The 18,473-nt window shown below is 36.0% G+C and overlaps 1 protein-coding gene across 1 annotated transcript; it reads left to right on the top strand.

The window, feature by feature from the left end:
- The first annotated feature begins 15,460 nt into the window (after positions 1-15,460).
- On the top strand, positions 15,461-16,332 carry LOC113278572 (histone H2A.1-like). The gene is made up of 2 exons (XM_026527385.1): positions 15,461-15,749; positions 15,905-16,332. The coding sequence occupies exons 1-2, from the start codon at positions 15,552-15,554 to the stop codon at positions 16,145-16,147; spliced, it is 441 nt and encodes a 146-aa protein (XP_026383170.1). The 5' UTR covers positions 15,461-15,551; the 3' UTR covers positions 16,148-16,332.
- The last annotated feature ends 2,141 nt before the right edge of the window (positions 16,333-18,473 follow it).

Raw genomic sequence — 18,473 nt, 5'->3', positions numbered from 1 at the left:
AGGACAGATAAAAAAAAACAGAGGGAATAATTTGTTAGTACCTATTTTTATACTTATTTCGCCTTTTCTGTGTATTTGTAGATGTTTTTGGGAAATAAAGCTCGATGGACCAAAATGCGAAATTTCAATCATAAAAAGAAGTAAATAAAGTGATTTAATGGGCTAGGTCCAATAGGAAACATGATGAATTATTGGGGTAATTATTTAGATAAGGGAGTATGGAATGTCATGGAGTGTGGAGAAGTGTGCCACAGTGTGTGTAGGTTATTTGAAGATATTTGGCTTAATGAAGAAAATAAACAAAATAAAGAAGGAAAAAAGAAGACTATGGAAAAATATTACTCCTTCTGTTTCAAAAAGACTGTTCGCTTTGACTTTTGTCAAAGTATAAATTAAGGAGACCATAGTATGTTACTTGACTATCCTTAACTACTTACCTATTTTATTTTAATAAAAATGCTAGCAATAAAAGCTATTTAAAGTTGTCAGGAGGATTATAAATACGAAATATAAAAGGAAAATTAAAAGATATCGATTTTTTGGAATATAAATTTTATAAGGAATTTAATTTTTTGAGTCAAATATATATTCTCAAAAAAAGAATGAAGGATATATTTGTTTCCTCAATTATAAAAATTTCTTTGATATTTTAGATCAGGTCCGATTGAAAATGAATTTATGAATATTAAAAATTGAAGGGTATATTAGAGAGTTCATTGGAAATATATGAGTATAAACATAAGCTGGACACAATTTTGAAACTGACGAAAACGGAATAAAGTACAATATTTTTGAAACAGAGGGAGAATTCTTTATGGTTGGAATTAATAAATAAATAAAATTTTAGTTGCATATGGTTTATATTATTTGACGCATGGCACATTCTTACAAGGGTTTTTCTATTGGGATTAGTGGAGACATTCAGAGACTTTTTATGCAAGAGATTTTAGATGACTCTCCCTTAGTTTAGAGATTTTGAGAGACTCTATGAATAATTTTCAAGAAATTATGGTGATTCATTAAGACAATAAAACTTATATGAATTTCATCTTACACACATGAGACAAAAAGTTTCAGCTTACTTTAGTCCATGCATGGCTAACAAAAATTGTAACCATTTTGTCAACAAAATCAAAACGAGACGAACAGAAGGGATTTGAACCTCTAGTAAACTTATTGGATTTTGGAAGATATAAAATCTTTTTTTTCATTTTTTTTATGAATTAATTGTAGCTTATTTGATTATTTTTTTTAATATTTTGATATTTAATCCTTAAAAAATAGATAGAACAAAGTCTCTCAAAATATCACATACTTAGGAGACACTTTTTTTTAGCCATTTATGGTATGTATTGTAATAAAAGTCTCTACAAGTCTCTCAAAACCATAAATCATTGATTTCAAATTCTAAATCCAATAACAGAGAGAATTCTGAAGACTTTTAAAAGGTCACGATCCAATAACAGAGAGTGTTTGAGATTTTGAAGAACTCTCTATTGACTAACGAGAGATTTTAAAATTCTTTCAATATCTCTACAAATCTCAATTGACTAACCCCCTGTTAATTATCAGAGGATTTTGCATTGTCCTGACATGTGGCGCATTCACATTGGGCGGTGATGTAATAGTGAGAAATAGAAAAAGAAAATGATTTTCTTTGAAAGCTATAAATACGTTGTGAATACAAGGAAAATGGGGAGAGCCAGTAGCCAGTACCGAGAGCAAGAGTTTTAGGATTTTCTTTTATTTCTTTTCTCTTTCATTTTTATTTGTAAAATAATGGAGAGCTAAAACCCAGCACTGGGATGATCGATGAAACCATGTTTCACAATTGATTGGTAAATATATATTTTGATTCTTCATGACTTTTTGCCCCTGATTCAATTAATTTATGATTTTAATTAATTAGTTGTGATTTAGTTAATTTGATGGGTCATGCTTAGCTTAAGTGTTTCGATGATCCATGCTTACCATTACAACTAATATTTTGAAAATTTATCTTTGGCTAAGAAATAGAGTTGAAATTATCATTGAATGAGTGAATAAAAGAGCTATAATTGTTTAAGAACCGTTTTATGCATCACTCACTACGAATGATTGTGGAATCCTGATTCCTGATATCCCTCAACTTTGTTATCATCTTTTCTATATTTGCTAGGCTAGATAAATTAAAATTTATGAAAATCAAATTTACACAAGTCCCAGTGAAAGATGCTTTTATTCCACGGTAAAAATCACAACACCACGGGCCACCATGTCGTCGGATGACCGTTCCTGGAAATTTTGGTGGTCATTCGAGCATTATTTTGTATTTTCATAAAAGTTTGGTCTTGATTGAAACACTCAATTTTGCTTGAAAAAGCAAGTGGGATTTTGCTCTAAATACCAATATTTGGATATATTATGGTATAAATCTATAATGGTTGCGAGACCACTTGCTTTGTAAATCATATAGTCAATGGAGCAAAATTTGATAAGATATGGAAAATCAAGGAAGTTGATCTAATGAGGAAGACATTGATTAAGAAAATAATAGGATAACAAAATAAATAAAAGTAATAAGGGAAAAGAAAATAGGGGACCGACCACGGTACCGGTGGCATGGTCGGACGGCTGGTGTGTTTGGTCTTGTGAATCTTTTTTATTATTTTATTTATTTTATCTCTCCCCGTTTCCTCTTTTGACGAGTATTTTGGGAGCTCTTTGGAGCATTATTGCTAAATACACACGCGCCATTTTCTCGGGCCTTATTCGGTGATGGCTTGTGACCGAAAGGTGAATATTCATTATTGATTCATAGGATTCGGCTGACAAAAGCTATGAATTTCAACTTTAAAAGTTTTATTTTTTGATTTGAAGTAACGGAAAATTTTGCGGAAAATAAATATTTTCTAGAAATTCAGTAGCTGAATATAACACTAGAATTTATTTATAAGTCGCTTTATACTAGTAGACAATCTGTATTATATTCATTCAAGAACAAGGTACATGATGGCAGTAGTTGATAGACACATTTATGTGTCTAATTTGTCCTCAATGTTTCGTATTGTTAGTACTTATTTTCGTCCTTATTATGGTGTTTTGTGTGTTTGTAGGTATTTTTGGAAAATAATTATTGTTGGAAAATTCGGCTCGAAAAGTTGCACGGAGCACCCCCAGGTCACCCCCAAGGCAGCTGCTATTCGCACCCCAGTTTTGGTTAGGGGGAGGACATCTTCTTCCCAAATTCAAAAACCAAAAATTGGCGGGAAAAAAATACTATCAACTGGCAGATGTTTTGTTGGAATTTTTGAACGTCTTCTAGGGCGATTCAATGGCTGATTTTTGGTAGGAAGTTGTGATATGTCCTAGAAAACACATTTTGGGCTTTTGGTTCGATCAAATTTGGCCAGAATTAGCTGGATAATTCACGGAATGCAAAACAGGGAAACACGGGTTGGACACGGGATTTGAGAAGATTTGAGCGTGTTCTCCTCATGCATGAGGGCTCTAGCAACATTGTGGGTCGTGTGTAAACATTTCTAGAGTGACAAGGATGGAAATCTACGCGTGAGAAGCTAAATCAGGGAAGAAAATATTCCCAGAATATTTTTTCATCAAACCGAGTTAAGAGAGAATTATCTCCAGTTATGGCGAGACTTCTTGATCCTGTGGAGTATATATAGAGTGTTGGGGACTCATAAAAGAGGGGGAGAGAACTGGGAGAGGTTTAGAGCACTACAGAGCAAGAAAATTGAAGTTGCGGAGATTCTGGTTCTGCTGCTGCTGCTGCTCGAGGAGGAAGAAGAAGAGGAAGAACAGACTACCAAAGGCAGTCGTTTACCAACAAAGACAACGACTGTCGATTGTGGGTCATAGTTTTCCAACGACAACAGCACTTCATCTCTATCGTTGATTCTGGACGCCTTCTGTGGGTCGCAGAATCCTGTTTTATATCATTTTCTTGTCTTTCTCTTAATTGTAAAACACTTTTGAGCATCAATGAAATATTTTGAGAGGTTTTTCATCATGAGTAGCTAAACCCAATCCCAGGGGTGACAGAGGAAGCCATTCTCACAATAATTATGTGGTAATCTCTTTTTTTTTATGAAATATTTTTATGTGATTAATTGCATTGATAAAAATGAATTAAATGATTTTTATTAATCAACTGTGTTTTCCCTTGATAATGCATGCTTAGTTTTAGACTCTTGATGCATTATACTTGTGATTAACATTTGATATTTTGGAAATATGCTTTTGACAATATTTTGAATCAAACCAATTATTTAAAATTGCATAGTAAAAAAAAAAATTAGATCATATAAGTATTGTTGAATGGTGGAATCTTAAACCCCTATTTTTCCATAAAATTTCACATCACTTTGCTATTTAATTTTGCTACATTCTTAAGTTTTAAAAAAAATCTAAAAATTTTATTCCCTTCACAAATCTGAAAAGAACCCATTTTTACCACTATCACTACAACCATTTGAAAATACAACAAATTTTTGGCGCCGCCGACGCGTATTTGTGCTTAGGTAGAATTTTTAGGTTTTTATTATTTTTTATTATTCCATTTGTTCTTTTTACGTCTCTTTGGTTGTGTCTTTGTATTACAGGTTTGAAGATGGATACTAAAGACTTTGGAATCAAAGCTTAAAGCTAAAAGAGAAGGAAAAAAGACAAAGCAAAAAAATAAAGAAAAAAGAGAGAAAAAAAAAAGAGAGAGAATTATTTATTTTTTTATGTTTTTTTAAGAGACTTTCCATTTTTTTTTGTAATTATTATTATTATTTTTTGTATTTCTTTTCATTGGACTGGACTTTGGACAATTTATTTCAATTTTAAACCCTACGGAAGGGTTATATCAAAAAAAAAAAATTTAAATATAAACTGTTTGCAGGGAAGGACGACGATTACAATATCGTCTCGGCCCCTCGGGTTCGCACACTGACACCGGAGTCAGTGGCCCGAGTCGACTACAGCGGTTCTTCGCCCGTCTGGTACGGGAGGTAGATTTCTAAACACCCGAACCTCCTGTCAGCGGGTTTATTGTCTTCCTTAAGGTGATTATATGTTGAGGACTGAACCGACTGCTTTAATTTCCTAGTAAAGGGCAAGAACTGGCCATATAAGATAAGGGTTCGGATTTCATCACCGTTCCCTTCTTGCCCGCCTTAGGTAAACGAAACCTAACGCGAACCCAAGCTTAAAATCTGATTAGAACGAGACCGATAGGGTAACGAGCTTGGTAGGAAAATCTTTCGAAAAATATTGGTTACTCTTTTAAGCATACTTCAAAGTTCTTGATGGTTTCTGTAAGTTGAATGCGTGACTGCGCCGCCTTGTGATAGCGGTGAGGCCTTGGGTATCAAAGCTCCACTGAGCTTCCCTCGCCTCGATTCAACTTACACTAGCTCAGATTGATTCCAGAGGGGTGTGCTCAAATTGTAACGAATTCCTTTTAGAAGGAATAGAAGCTGGTCTAGAAAACAATCTAAGTGGAGCCATCATGCTTTTTGTTTGCTAGATTCTTAAGGTTTGATTTTGTCGAGTCAGACTTGTTTGTGATTGTGTAGAATTCCCTTGCAATTAAGAATGTCGAACTGGTATGATAGAAGCCAATACAATGATTATCGACCTGAATTTGAATATGGACATCATCTTTTTTATGACCATGTTGGGAATAGTGGTTGGGAACGCCATCCTTTGGAAGGATATGGGTCATACCCTGGTGAGCCCAATTACTATCCACACATGCATCAGTCTTACGAGCAAGAAGATTATAGTACTAGTTCTTCGTCTCTAGAGGATACAATCAAACTATTGAAAAGTAGTCTTTTTTATGATCCCTCTGTTCCTATTACTCCTTTAGAAGAGTCCCTCGGGAAGTTAGCTGAGTCGACGCGTAAGTTAGCTGAGATGAATAATATAATTATAGACGAAAGAACTACAATAATGAGTGAACCTTCTTTAGAAGACCACCTCAAGCGGATAGCTGAGACGAACGAAAGAATTGCTCGAAATTACTTGAGTTGCCAATATAGTGTATCAAATAATACCCTTGAGAATGAAGATAGTTATTTACATAATCAAGATAACAAGGTTAGAATTGGTAGCACTACTTTTTTTGATGAGGTTCGATCTTTTTCATGTTATTATGATGAGGATAGTGTTGATGGAGAATCATACTTATGTAGGAATAGTGATCAGGAAATGGATACTCCAATTGATCTTTACAATGATAATATTATTTTTATTTCAAATCCAAATAATTTTAATAATTATTCACCTGTTCAAAAGGACGAGGATTTGACTAGACATACCCTCGTTTTAGACGATGTAGTATTTCCTGTTTACAAAGCCGATAATGATTTAGAGGAACGAGTTTATTATGAGAATAATATTTTAGAGTCTAGCGATTTAAAAACAATAGTCTTAGACGAAGAAGATGAACTCGTAGAGCTTTTAAATATGAGTGAGGATGTATCACCTGAGTATAACCTAACAGAAGCAATTGACCATTTTCAGGATTCCGATGATTTAGAAATTAGGGAAATTGTAGTTAGTCTACCTAGAGACACCCAAAACTCTAAGTTTGGGGGTGATTATCATTCTCCCTGTGCTTTACCTTTAACTCTTAGAAAGTTCCCTCGTGTAGGGCTTGACATTTGTGCCTCAACCATCGTACAAGATTATCTCCATACACGTTTTCCCGAACCTAATAATGTCCAGAAAGAAGTTCAGTCATTAGAAACCCATCCTCTGGTTGATGTGGTTTTCCCAGGCTATGATACCCTTATTGACTTTGTTTTCCCACCAAATAGTTTTCTTCCAAATGTGGGAACGTCTATATTTCAAATGTGTCGAATATTTAGTTGTGAGACTAAATCTAAATGCTTTAGGAAATTAGAATCAACACATTTTCTTAAGAATGACTACTACCCTCACTGTGGTCAATTTTGTAAGTCAAACTTGATTGACTTAGAGGATCCTCAATTATTTAGGTTATTATTATGTGCTTCCAAATTTTTATTTGAGTTTTTACAGACTCTAGGACCTAATAATTCGGATCTCACTTTTGAGGAGTTGTAGCCTAAAGAAATATATTTAGACCCTTTTATAGAACCTGAACCTGAAACACAATTAGACGTAGTTGTCTTAATCAGGAAACTAGGTAAGGGCATGCTAGTCTTGTTCATTTTCTTGGTTTACTGCAGTTTCCTTTGGTCAGATCTTTTTGGTTTTGAAGACCCACAGTTATTTCGGCTGTTACTTTTTGATTCTATGAGGTGACTAATTCCTTCCGATGTCTGGCTAAAGACTTTAAACTTAGCACTTCTTGGGAGGTAACCCAATCTCATGCGACACGGTAATATCTTTCCTTAACTCTTTTGCTTCAAACGGTAACAGTTTCTCCTTGTTCATATGCTTTTAATTTTATCTTTAGAACATTTAGGACAATGTTAGATTTAAGTTTGGGGGTGGGGAAGAAACTTTTTGTTAGCTTTTAGTTGCAATAAATAAACTCCAGAGCCTAGAAATTTATGCGTATTCAGGATGGCACTAACTAATCTAAGTGGGTGGAAGCATCTTGGTTGTAGGAGTTGAGGAACCAATCTGATTAGATGGAAACATCTATAAAGTCTATTCATAAAAGCACAGAGCTCAGGTGTTAGAAATAACATGATAGTTGCACCATATCTCGTTGAGACCTTTTCATTTTTTTTTTTATTTTTTTTTTTCATTTTAAACTATGTTTCTCTAAGTGATTAGGTGGGGCACACGATTTAAGTTGTTACCACTGCTAGGGTGAATTAGAGTGACTGAGTTACTAAAAAAAGAAAAAAAAAAGAGAACGGACCAGTTAGACCAATCGGAATAAGTATTAACACTTGGATAGCAATATGCGTGTGTTCTCCCTGTTTCCGTCGCCTAAGCAAGCGTGGAATGCAGGACCCATGGGAACATCGTGTAATCTGCTGACAAGAAGCATGCGCTTGGATCAAAAAGATCTATTCATGCCGTTAAGTTAAAAAAAAAAGGTTATTGTTCTGTGTAGTCAACTGTTGGTTCCCTTGTATTTGCCAGTTTGTTGATCTAGATTTAAGTTATTGACCACTGGTTCCCTTGTATATGCCAGTTGTGTTGATATTAGTCAGACCGGTATCTCAGTCCATTAGGATAGGTTCATTCTGGCAGTGGCATTCAGACAGATATGTGAAACATCGATCATTTGGTTAACATCAAAACCATCTACATTTTTCTATTTCCATCTCCTTTTTCTATCCATATGATTAGTTTGACTCCAAATATGATGTCCATAGTGCAACTATCTGAGTAGAGCTCTGTCACTTTATATGAATTTTAGTATGCTTGAGTGTAAACTCGTGTACAACAATTGGAATTTCGCATCAGGGTACTTCCTCCTGTAGTCAGTGATTGTAAGCCAACCAAGGAGATTCTTTAGTGCCTTCCAAGGTTCGACATAGATAGCTAGGGTCTGGAGTAATGGTTTTGTGGGTACACCTCTGGTAAAGCCTCCCGAGATTAACTCGGTTTTATTTTTTATTTTTGCTCGAGGACTAGCAAATAATAAGTTTGGGGGTATTTGATAGACGCATTTATGTGTCTAATTTGTCCTCAATGTTTCGTATTGTTAGTACTTGTTTTCGTCCTTATTATGGTGTTTTGTGTGTTTGTAGGTATTTTTGGAAAATAATTATTGTTGGAAAATTCGGCTCGAAAAGTTGCACGGAGCACCCCCAGGTCACCCCCAAGGCAGCTGCTATTCGCACCCCAGTTCTGGTTAGGGGGGAGGGCATCTTCTTCCCAAATTCAAAAACCAAAACTTGGCGGGAAATAATACTATCAACTGGCAGATGTTTTATTGGAATTTTTGAACGTCTTCTAGGGCGATTCAATGGCTGATTTTTGGTAGGAAGTTGTGATATATCCTAGCAAACACGTTTTGGGATTTTGGTTCGATCAAATTTGGCCAGAATTAGCTGGATAATTCATGGAATGCAAAACAGGGAAACACGGGTTGGACACGGGATTTGAGAAGATTTGAGCGTGTTCTGCTCATGCATGAGGACTCTAGCAACATTGTGGGTCGTGTGTAAACATTTCTAGAGTGACCAGGATGGAAATCTACACGTGAGAAGCTAAATCAGGGAAGAAAATATTCCCAGAATATTTTTTCATCAAACCGAGTTAAGAGAGAATTATCTCGAGTTATAGCGAGACTTCTTGATCCTGTGGAGTATATATAGAGTGTTGGGGACTCATAGAAGAGGGAGAGAGAATTGGGAGAGGTTTAGAGCACTACAGAGCAAGAAAATTGAAGTTGCAGAGATTCTGGTTCTGCTGCTGCTGCTCGAGGAGGAAGAAGAAGAGGAAGAACAGACTACCAAAGGCAGTCGTTTACCAACAAAGACAACGACTGTCGATTGTGGGTCATAGTTTTCCAACGACAACAGCACTTCATCTCTATCGTTGATTCTGGATGCCTTCTGTGGGTCGCAGAATCATGTTTTATATCATTTTCTTGTCTTTCTCTTCATTGTAAAACACTTTTGAGCATCAATGAAATATTTTGAGAGGTTTTTCATCATGAGTAGCTAAACCCAATCCCAGGGGTGACAGAGGAAGCCATTCTCATAATAATTATGTGGTAATCTCTATTTTTTTTATGCAATATTTTTATGTGATTAATTGCATTGATAAAAATGAATTAAATGATTTTTATTAATTAACTGTGTTTTCCCTTGATAATGCATGCTTAGTTTTAGACTCTTGATGCATTATACTTGTGATTAACATTTGATATTTTGGAAATATGCTTTTGGCAATATTTTGAATCAAACCAATTATTTAAAATTGCATAGTAAAAAAAATATTAGATCATATAAGTATTGTTGAATGGTGGAATCTTAAACCCCTATTTGTCCATAAAATTTCACATCACTTAGCTATTAATTTTGCTACATTCTTAAGTTTTAAAAAAAATCTAAAAATTTTATTCCCTTTACAAATCTGAAAATAACCCATTTTTACCACTATCACTACAACCATTTGAAAATACATCAGTAGTATCGTACCGATTTTGAGTATTATTTATTTTGTATAGTCAGGGAACACCTAGAGGGGAATAATACGACCAATACCAGTGACATCCTGAAGACATTATTTCTCTATACTAGTGGTTAATCCATCTAAGAGTTGTCAAATCATTCTCTATTTTATACATAAGTGGATGTTGAGTTGCACAATATAAATGATGATATATGTAGAATATTGAAAGCTAAATTGATAAGATCTAACATTGCCATTACATATATATATATATATATATATATATATATATATATATATATATATATATGCTCTGAAGAGGTTACATCAGAAATCCCTATAGCAAGGATTTCATCCCTACAATATAAAATATGAATTTCATACACATTTGAAGTCGGTTCAGAGACATATGAAACTATGATTTTATAATTCTACCCCTCGTCAAAAAATCAACCATCAACATTAAATCTCATGCTTAGTCATGTTCCGCAGTAAGCGTCGGATGGAAATTTTACTAATATAAGCGAAATAAGTAATTGAACGTGGTCGTTAGTTTTGTTACGAGGAATCTTGATTCGCGTTTCAATGATGTCGGATAATCATTTGAGGAGCAATAGTTAGTGTAGTAGTGCTTGCAGAATAATATAGCATCTTCCAGAGAGCATAAATTGGTGAAACACTAGTGATTTTCATGATGGAGGGACCAAATTTGCATGATTGGGCTTGTTTAGCACTCTTGGGGTCGCCTGCTTTAAAGAGGAATTCCTTTTTCCCGTATGCTTAAGATAGTGGAAATATTTTGTTATTTTAATTTCAGGATTTTGCTTCGTCAAGCATTGCGGGTTTTTGATTCACCACGACCAAGAAACCCATCCCCATTGCTGTATCGTTTGATGACGAGAGTGTTGATGTAAGTATCCTTTGCACGTTTACTTGTGATGCTCTTGAAAGAAATACCCATATTCATTTTCGTTGCTGCTTCTAGGAAAAAAATTCACTTGACAAGCAAACTATAAAGTAAAAAACAAACAAACTATAAAGTCTTCATCCGACGTCCGTTTTCGATGATCTACCACAAAATTTTGATGCCCATAAATTAAGATATATGTTATTGGGATCAAGTGTAAGTTTGAGGTCGTTTAGGGCTTCAAATCATCAAAATAGAAAAGTTTTGGGAGTATTTCATAAATTCTGTAGTTGTGACGATGTCCGGTGTTCGGTTCACATTTCCTTGCTCGTTTGTCGGATATTTGTAAATTTTTGATATGTTTTAGAGGATATCAATATAAAAAGATTGGTATATGACCCGTGCTTAGTTTAATTAAAATTTCTCCTAGATCGTCGCTTTGTACAGGACAGTGTAAAATCATCTCAGAGGATATCATATGCAAAAATAATCACTGAATTTGGCATTGTCGAGGTCAGCCAACGACGCGCACACAGTTGTAATTTATAATCCCGTGAAAAAATTTCAGATTACATATCGAGTGTAGATGCCATATCTCTCAGCTCGTATGTATGATTGATGCTCTGTTTTGGTATGTTGTAGTAGAGACAGATGAGCATCTTTCGTTAAGGAAGCACTGTCCCATTCATAACCCATTGATATGTATTTCTGAATTAATGACCTGAAGTGTATTGCATCCCATCAGTAGAGGTTGTAAAAACATCTTGTAGTAGAATTTGACTTGTTCCTGTCTGCCATGGAAGCTTTCGGAGGAGTTTGAATTAATATATTTTAATATCTACATGTATTGATATGAATCCTTCGTGTTTGTAGCAATTTGATCCACCGAGTAGCAAGTTGAGGCTGTAGAGAATGGACAGTTGATGAAGTTGGTCATGAAGATGTTGTTCCTAAGACCATTGTTAATGCTGATAGGCACCAGGAGTTGCTTCAAATACAAAAAAAGATGAAATTATGATAATTAAAGTATTCTTTGATCCCCCATCCAATGAGCCCTTTCCACCACGAACTAGTTGGTGGGTTTATTATCCATGTTGGATACGTTGAATTTTATAATAAGATATCGCAGGAGTATAGTCATGTTTTAATTACTAAGAAATTTGAGCATGCTTATTTTCTGGCAAGCTGAGTAGAAGCAGTGTTGCGTGCCATCAATAATATGCGTACTGAAGCTAGAAGCACTATTTGATTGGGAGTACAACTTGAATACTTCTGAACAGTATAACTTCAATGTGAAGTGGTTTCATCAGGAAATTTACGCTATTTAGAATACATGCAAGCAGAAAGTGTGTCTCCTTAAAATGATGATGTTGTAAAAGAAGCAAGTATTGCAATAAGTTGATCAGAGAATTGGAGTTGGAGAAGAATGCAATCTTCAGAGCATGAAATAATACTTTCGGATGAACGTGATGTACTTAGCAGATTTCCCTTGGCTTTACTTTATTTCTCCAGTACTCTTTTATTTTGACTTCTGAGAGACGGAAGGTTTCATTTGGTTTTGATTTTTGTTGGTTTTAAGCAGGTAGATGGTTGTGATTGCAAGTTGTTTTTTTTTAGATATAAATTTCTTGAATTGATGGAATTAAGATTTGGATGACTGAAGTGGAATTCAATTACTGATGCAAGTATTGCATCCGTTTTGGAGGAATTGGATATACAAACAAGACAAGAAAATCATAGAATGCTTTATGCGTGAAATGCTTTGAGCTTCAAATCCTTGGGCATCAAATTCTCTGAGCTATTTTCCTTGAATTGCTACTTCGACCATCTTTCCATCTGTAATAACCAATTGGTAGTATCCGCCAACCATTGGTAATCATAAATGGTTATTCTCAATCAGAGCTTGCTACAGAATGGCGGTTGCATGCGCCTTGCTACTTCCATGACCAAATCTCATACGTGAAATGCATTAGGCTTGATTGTATTGGATCTGAATATCTTATGTTAGCTCGGCTTTTCTTTCATCTTTGCACAATCATTAGCATTACATGTATGTGTGTACATCAGTGTCCTTCTGTGATGATTCTTTTCCACATGTGGACATTCCTATAGGGTTACATGGAAATATCTAAGGCGTTCCTTTCCATGATTGGATACCACCTTAGTGATGAATGTCTCAATACGATTCTCGATTCCGAGAGGCACTGGATTCAGATACTTGGCAAAATATTGAAGATGTGAAGCTATCCATTCATAACATATGGTAACAACATATGTGTTTTTTTTAGCGAAATTGAGTCTCCATGCTAGGAAAGCATCTGGGAAACTCAATGGTGGAGCTGTGAATGTAATAAGACTCTCCTGAGTGAGGAACCTCTTGGTTGCATCTTCTCTAAGGTTGTGTTCGATAGGAGTTAATTCCATGGAATTAGCCATCTTTCCATGAAAATAGTGTGTTTTCCGTAGTTTGGTCAAAAATTTGTTTCCATGGAATTGCAATAAAAGTGTGTCCTAAAGTATGTTTTAAACTCAATTCCAAGGAAAATCTTTCCTTGCCTCCCCCAGGAAACTGATTCCATGGAAACACTTTCCATGGAATTGTTTCCTTTCTCTGTTATCAAACACAACCTAAGTTCCTGTTTTAACTCCATTAGGGTCGAAATTCCTCAAAGTCGCATGAGGATGGATCGTATACCAAGTTTTTTTGATTAAAATTTTCTTCTTCAAAGAGGTATACCGATGGAGGTGCTTTGTCAGCTATTATCTTGTTAGCGTGTAGCCATGCTCGTCCTTGGATCATGTCATATCTTGGATCTTCCTTGATTATGTAAAACTTGATTTATGTCCGGGTGGAACCCATATTCATCTTCAAAGTGATGTGGTCATAAGCATCGCTGGACCTTGCTTAATGGTCTGTGATCGATATAAGAGAATGAATAACTTATTGTCGAGTGATCCCTGCAATTTTGATCCCGTATAACATCTTCCCTAGATCGTATAAGGTGATCGGTCTGACACAAAGAAGTATTTCTCCTAAAAGACATTAATCATTTCACGCCAACTGGCAATGCTCCCTGGTGCGATGTTGTTGTACCATATATACGCTCTACCCGTCAGAGACTTCGAAAATTCCTTGAGACAGACGACATGATTATATTCATGCCCACCCAATGATTCTAGGACTCGTGTAATGTTCTCCCGAGCGTTTTCGTTCCATCATAAAGCGTGAATATTTGAGAAGTGTATCCGTTGGCAAGGGGGAGCCTCTCTCTGTATATCAAGAGGGTATAAGGGTTGTAACAACGGAGAGTTAACGATCATTCTTTTCCAGGATTTTCCAAGAAACACTGTAAATCTTCACGAATGATGAAGCTTGATTGATCCTTTGTTGGTGGGTTGTCCGCAATACTGCATGCTTCATCATCCTTTAGGACAGGGACTGGGAGGTTCTGGGGTCATCAACTGTGGACATATCCTTGCCTTTTCCTTTTTGATGCTGACGTTGGTCAAATGACAATTGTTCTGTTAAGATCTTCTGATAACTGAAGAGTTCTTCCGTGTTGCAGCCATGTCTCTTTGAGTTCTGGCAAGGATATCTTGTGTCTGATAAGGTCAGCCATGGTAGGTGGATCATTTTTGATTTCTTTAGGAGCCCGACCGAAGAGAAAATTGTTGACAATGTTGGTATTGGTACAAATATTGTTGGCCGAAGGTGTGGTATCAGTAGCACCATTGTTGGAAATGGGAAACGTGACGGTAGTACCACTATTATTGGTAGTGTTAGCAATGTTTAGGTTAGGGTTATGATTGGTAACTGAACCTGACCTAATATTAACCATCTTTGATGAATTGGGATTGCAACAGAGAGATTAATCTTCCACTGTGGTCGCCAATCTGTTGATGGGGTGAAAACGATTTACTGGATAAACTATAAAGTGATAGAGTAGGAAGATGCTCGATGAAGCAAATCGTCTAAAATCTTCAACAGATGCACTGCACGTGAATGCTTTGAATTCGAAAGATCAATTAATCTGTAAGATTGTGCCTAAACAAAAAATGGTCATTCCAGATACAAAGGGTGTCCTCCCATCCAACCCTTTGTATATCTATATCGTGATGTATCATCTATCCATGTAATATGAGGATTTAATCGTCATTCAACTAAACTTAAGAAAACTCAAAAATTCTTAGAAAAGAAACACAAATTCCCTCCAGCTGGCAGAAAAACTTCATACGGATCGATGACACGTAAAACCAAAATCATACGGATCGATGACATGTACAGAATTCTAACCGTCAAATATAAATCTCAAACTCAAAAACTCGGATGGATATCTAATTCCTACCGAACAATTTTGATTGGTTAAAAACAAACTCTACGGATCGCCGAAGCATATCATTTTCTGACCCTCAGATCATAATCTAAATCAAAATGTCATACGGATCCATGACGTGTCTCATTTCGCAATTTCAGGATAAATTACCACCATTCTAGTCCAGAAAATTTCACAACTTCAAATCATTCTCAAAGACTCTCTTTTTCTTCAATTAGTTTTCAGTCTTCAGAAGCTTAATTCGTTTAACAATGGAAGGAGGAAAGGTTGGAAAGGGAGGAAGGAAAGGTGGAGACAGAAAGAAGGCAGTAACAAAATCAGTCAAGGCTGGATTACAATTCCCAGTTGGTAGAATCACTCGTTTCTTAAAGAAAGGTCGTTATGCTCAACGTGTTGGTTCCGGTGCTCCGGTCTATCTCGCCGCTGTTCTTGAATACCTAGCTGCCGAGGTAAAAAATAAAATTCAATCCCTAATTTTAATTTCCAGGTTTCTGATTTTGAGATAATTGATTGAAATCCTTTGATTTGAGATCTGGGTTTTGCTTAATATCTGATTTTGGATCTGGGTTTTTGTTTAATTTGCTTTTGATTGCGTTGTTTTTAGGTTTTGGAATTGGCCGGAAATGCTGCCAGGGATAACAAGAAATCAAGGATTGTACCAAGGCACTTACTATTAGCAGTAAGGAACGATGAAGAATTGGGAAAGTTACTCGCCGGAGTTACTATTGCTAGTGGTGGAGTTCTTCCAAATATCAACTCTGTTCTGTTGCCAAAGAAGGGTCTTGACAAGGAGACTACTACACCTAAATCTCCTGCTGGAAAATCTCCAAGGAAAGCTGCTGCCTAATTATGATCTAGTTTGCTCGTTTTTAACTTGTCTTACAGTCTACTATGTAATGAAATCTGGGGTTTGAATGATCTGGTTTTTGGGAGGTTAGTTTTTATGATTTGAAATCACTTTTGGGTTTCAATGTTCATAGCGTTTACTAGAATGTAGCTATCTAATCAATGGAATCGCTCTTTTTATCTCTATTTCTTGCCTTGTGTCTCTTTATGTATGATTGTTTGGATGAATCCCTCAATGATTATGTGATGGATGAGTGTGGAACTGGAAGAATCAAGAAGCTTGATGATGGTTTGATCAACTGATTTTGTTATCCAGAGCTACCTACTTGGTATACAACTGCTATTGCATTTCAAATGTTTGTTAGATTGACTCAGTGACCTCTTTTAGAACAGGGTGTTATTGGAAGCTGAAAAACTAATAAACGAAATGGAAGAAAAGGGTTGTTTACACAGGAGACTGGCAAGGCATTACTTTTTCTTGTCAAGATTCGTGAAAGAGAATTTTGTACCAAGTGATCCTCTCTTTTCCTCTTTAGTGAACACTCTCACAGTAGGTAGATGAGCAGAAAAATTTCTAGCTGCTTTTGCTTGTCTGTGCGTAGTAATTGTTGACGTGTGACTGCGAAAATCTGAATCTCGACCAAGTACAACATGGTTCCTTTAACAGAGGTGAACGATGACAAGGAGGAGGAAGAGGAGTTTTCCTATAAAATTCAGAGACACCCATCCCATGCTATGCTATCAGATTCAAATACCCCATTGCATTGCATCGGGTATTGTGCATGCTTCAGCTTGACGGGCAATTTTGATATGTTTTGGAATTCCCATGCTGCGAGGAATTGTCTTGCAGAATCTCAAATTAACATACCAATACCTCCAAGTAATGATGCTTAATGTAGTGGTGGTACCCAAACAGTGTGTTGTGAGAGTGCGCCTAGCAGTGATACTATGTGTGCCAGTGATAACGCAATGCAGTATTAGGATTTGGAGATTGCAGCGCAGGGGTTGCCTCTTTAAATTTTCTGAAGCGGCAAGGAACTTCATTTCTTTGATTATCATTTGGAAGATGCTGTCGATTTTTACATATGGCACTGACTTGGCTTACCTAGCTTAACCGACCAGCCAGATTATTCTACTAACTTACCAACTGTTCTAGAGGCTTCAAACACACAATGTGGCTACTAGCTTTATCCTCTGCTTAGCTCTAGGGTTGCGTTGCATGATTGGGCTTGTTTAGCACTCTTGGGGTCGCCTGCTTTAAAGAGGAATTCCTTTTTCCCGTATGCTTAAGATAGTGGAAATATTTTGTTATTTTAATTTCAGGATTTTGCTTCGTCAAGCATTGCGGGTTTTTGATTCACCACGACCAAGAAACCCATCCCCATTGCTGTATCGTTTGATGACGAGAGTGTTGATGTAAGTATCCCTTTGCACGTTTACTTGTGATGCTCTTGAAAGAAATACCCATATTCATTTTCGTTGCTGCTTCTAGGAAAAAAATTCACTTGACAAGCAAACTATAAAGTAAAAAAACAAAAACTATAAAGTCTTCATCCGACGTCCGTTTTCGATGATCTACCACAAAATTTTGATGCCCATAAATTAAGATATATGTTATTGGGATCAAGTGTAAGTTTGAGGTCGTTTAGGGCTTCAAATCATCAAAATAGAAAAGTTTTGGGAGTATTTCATAAATTCTGTAGTTGTGACGATGTCCGGTGTTCGGTTCACATTTCCTTGCTCGTTTGTCGGATATTTGTAAATTTTTGATATGTTTTAGAGGATATCAATATAAAAAGATTGGTATATGACCCGTGCTTAGTTTAATTAAAATTTCTCCTAGATCGTCGCTTTGTACAGGACAGTGTAAAATCATCTCAGAGGATATCATATGCAAAAATAATCACTGAATTTGGCATTGTCGAGGTCAGCCAACGACGCGCACACAGTTGTAATTTATAATCCCGTGAAAAAATTTCAGATTACATATCGAGTGTAGATGCCATATCTCTCAGCTCGTATGTATGATTGATGCTCTGTTTTGGTATGTTGTAGTAGAGACAGATGAGCATCTTTCGTTAAGGAAGCACTGTCCCATTCATAACCCATTGATATGTATTTCTGAATTAATGACCTGAAGTGTATTGCATCCCATCAGTAGAGGTTGTAAAAACATCTTGTAGTAGAATTTGACTTGTTCCTGTCTGCCATGGAAGCTTTCGGAGGAGTTTGAATTAATATATTTTAATATCTACATGTATTGATATGAATCCTTCGTGTTTGTAGCAATTTGATCCACCGAGTAGCAAGTTGAGGCTGTAGAGAAT

This window comes from Papaver somniferum, chromosome 1 (assembly GCF_003573695.1).
Source record: "Papaver somniferum cultivar HN1 chromosome 1, ASM357369v1, whole genome shotgun sequence".
NCBI classification, from domain to species: Eukaryota; Viridiplantae; Streptophyta; class Magnoliopsida; order Ranunculales; family Papaveraceae; genus Papaver; species Papaver somniferum.
This window is presented reverse-complemented; position numbering and strand designations above follow the sequence as displayed.

Bases quoted from the DNA above. Each gene is read 5' to 3' on its own strand.
- LOC113278572 (XM_026527385.1), top strand. From the start codon at position 15,552: ATGGAAGGAGGAAAGGTTGGAAAGGGAGGAAGGAAAGGTGGAGACAGA. The intron at 15,750-15,904 runs GTAAAAAATAAA...CGTTGTTTTTAG, and splicing joins TTGAATACCTAGCTGCCGAG to GTTTTGGAATTGGCCGGAAA.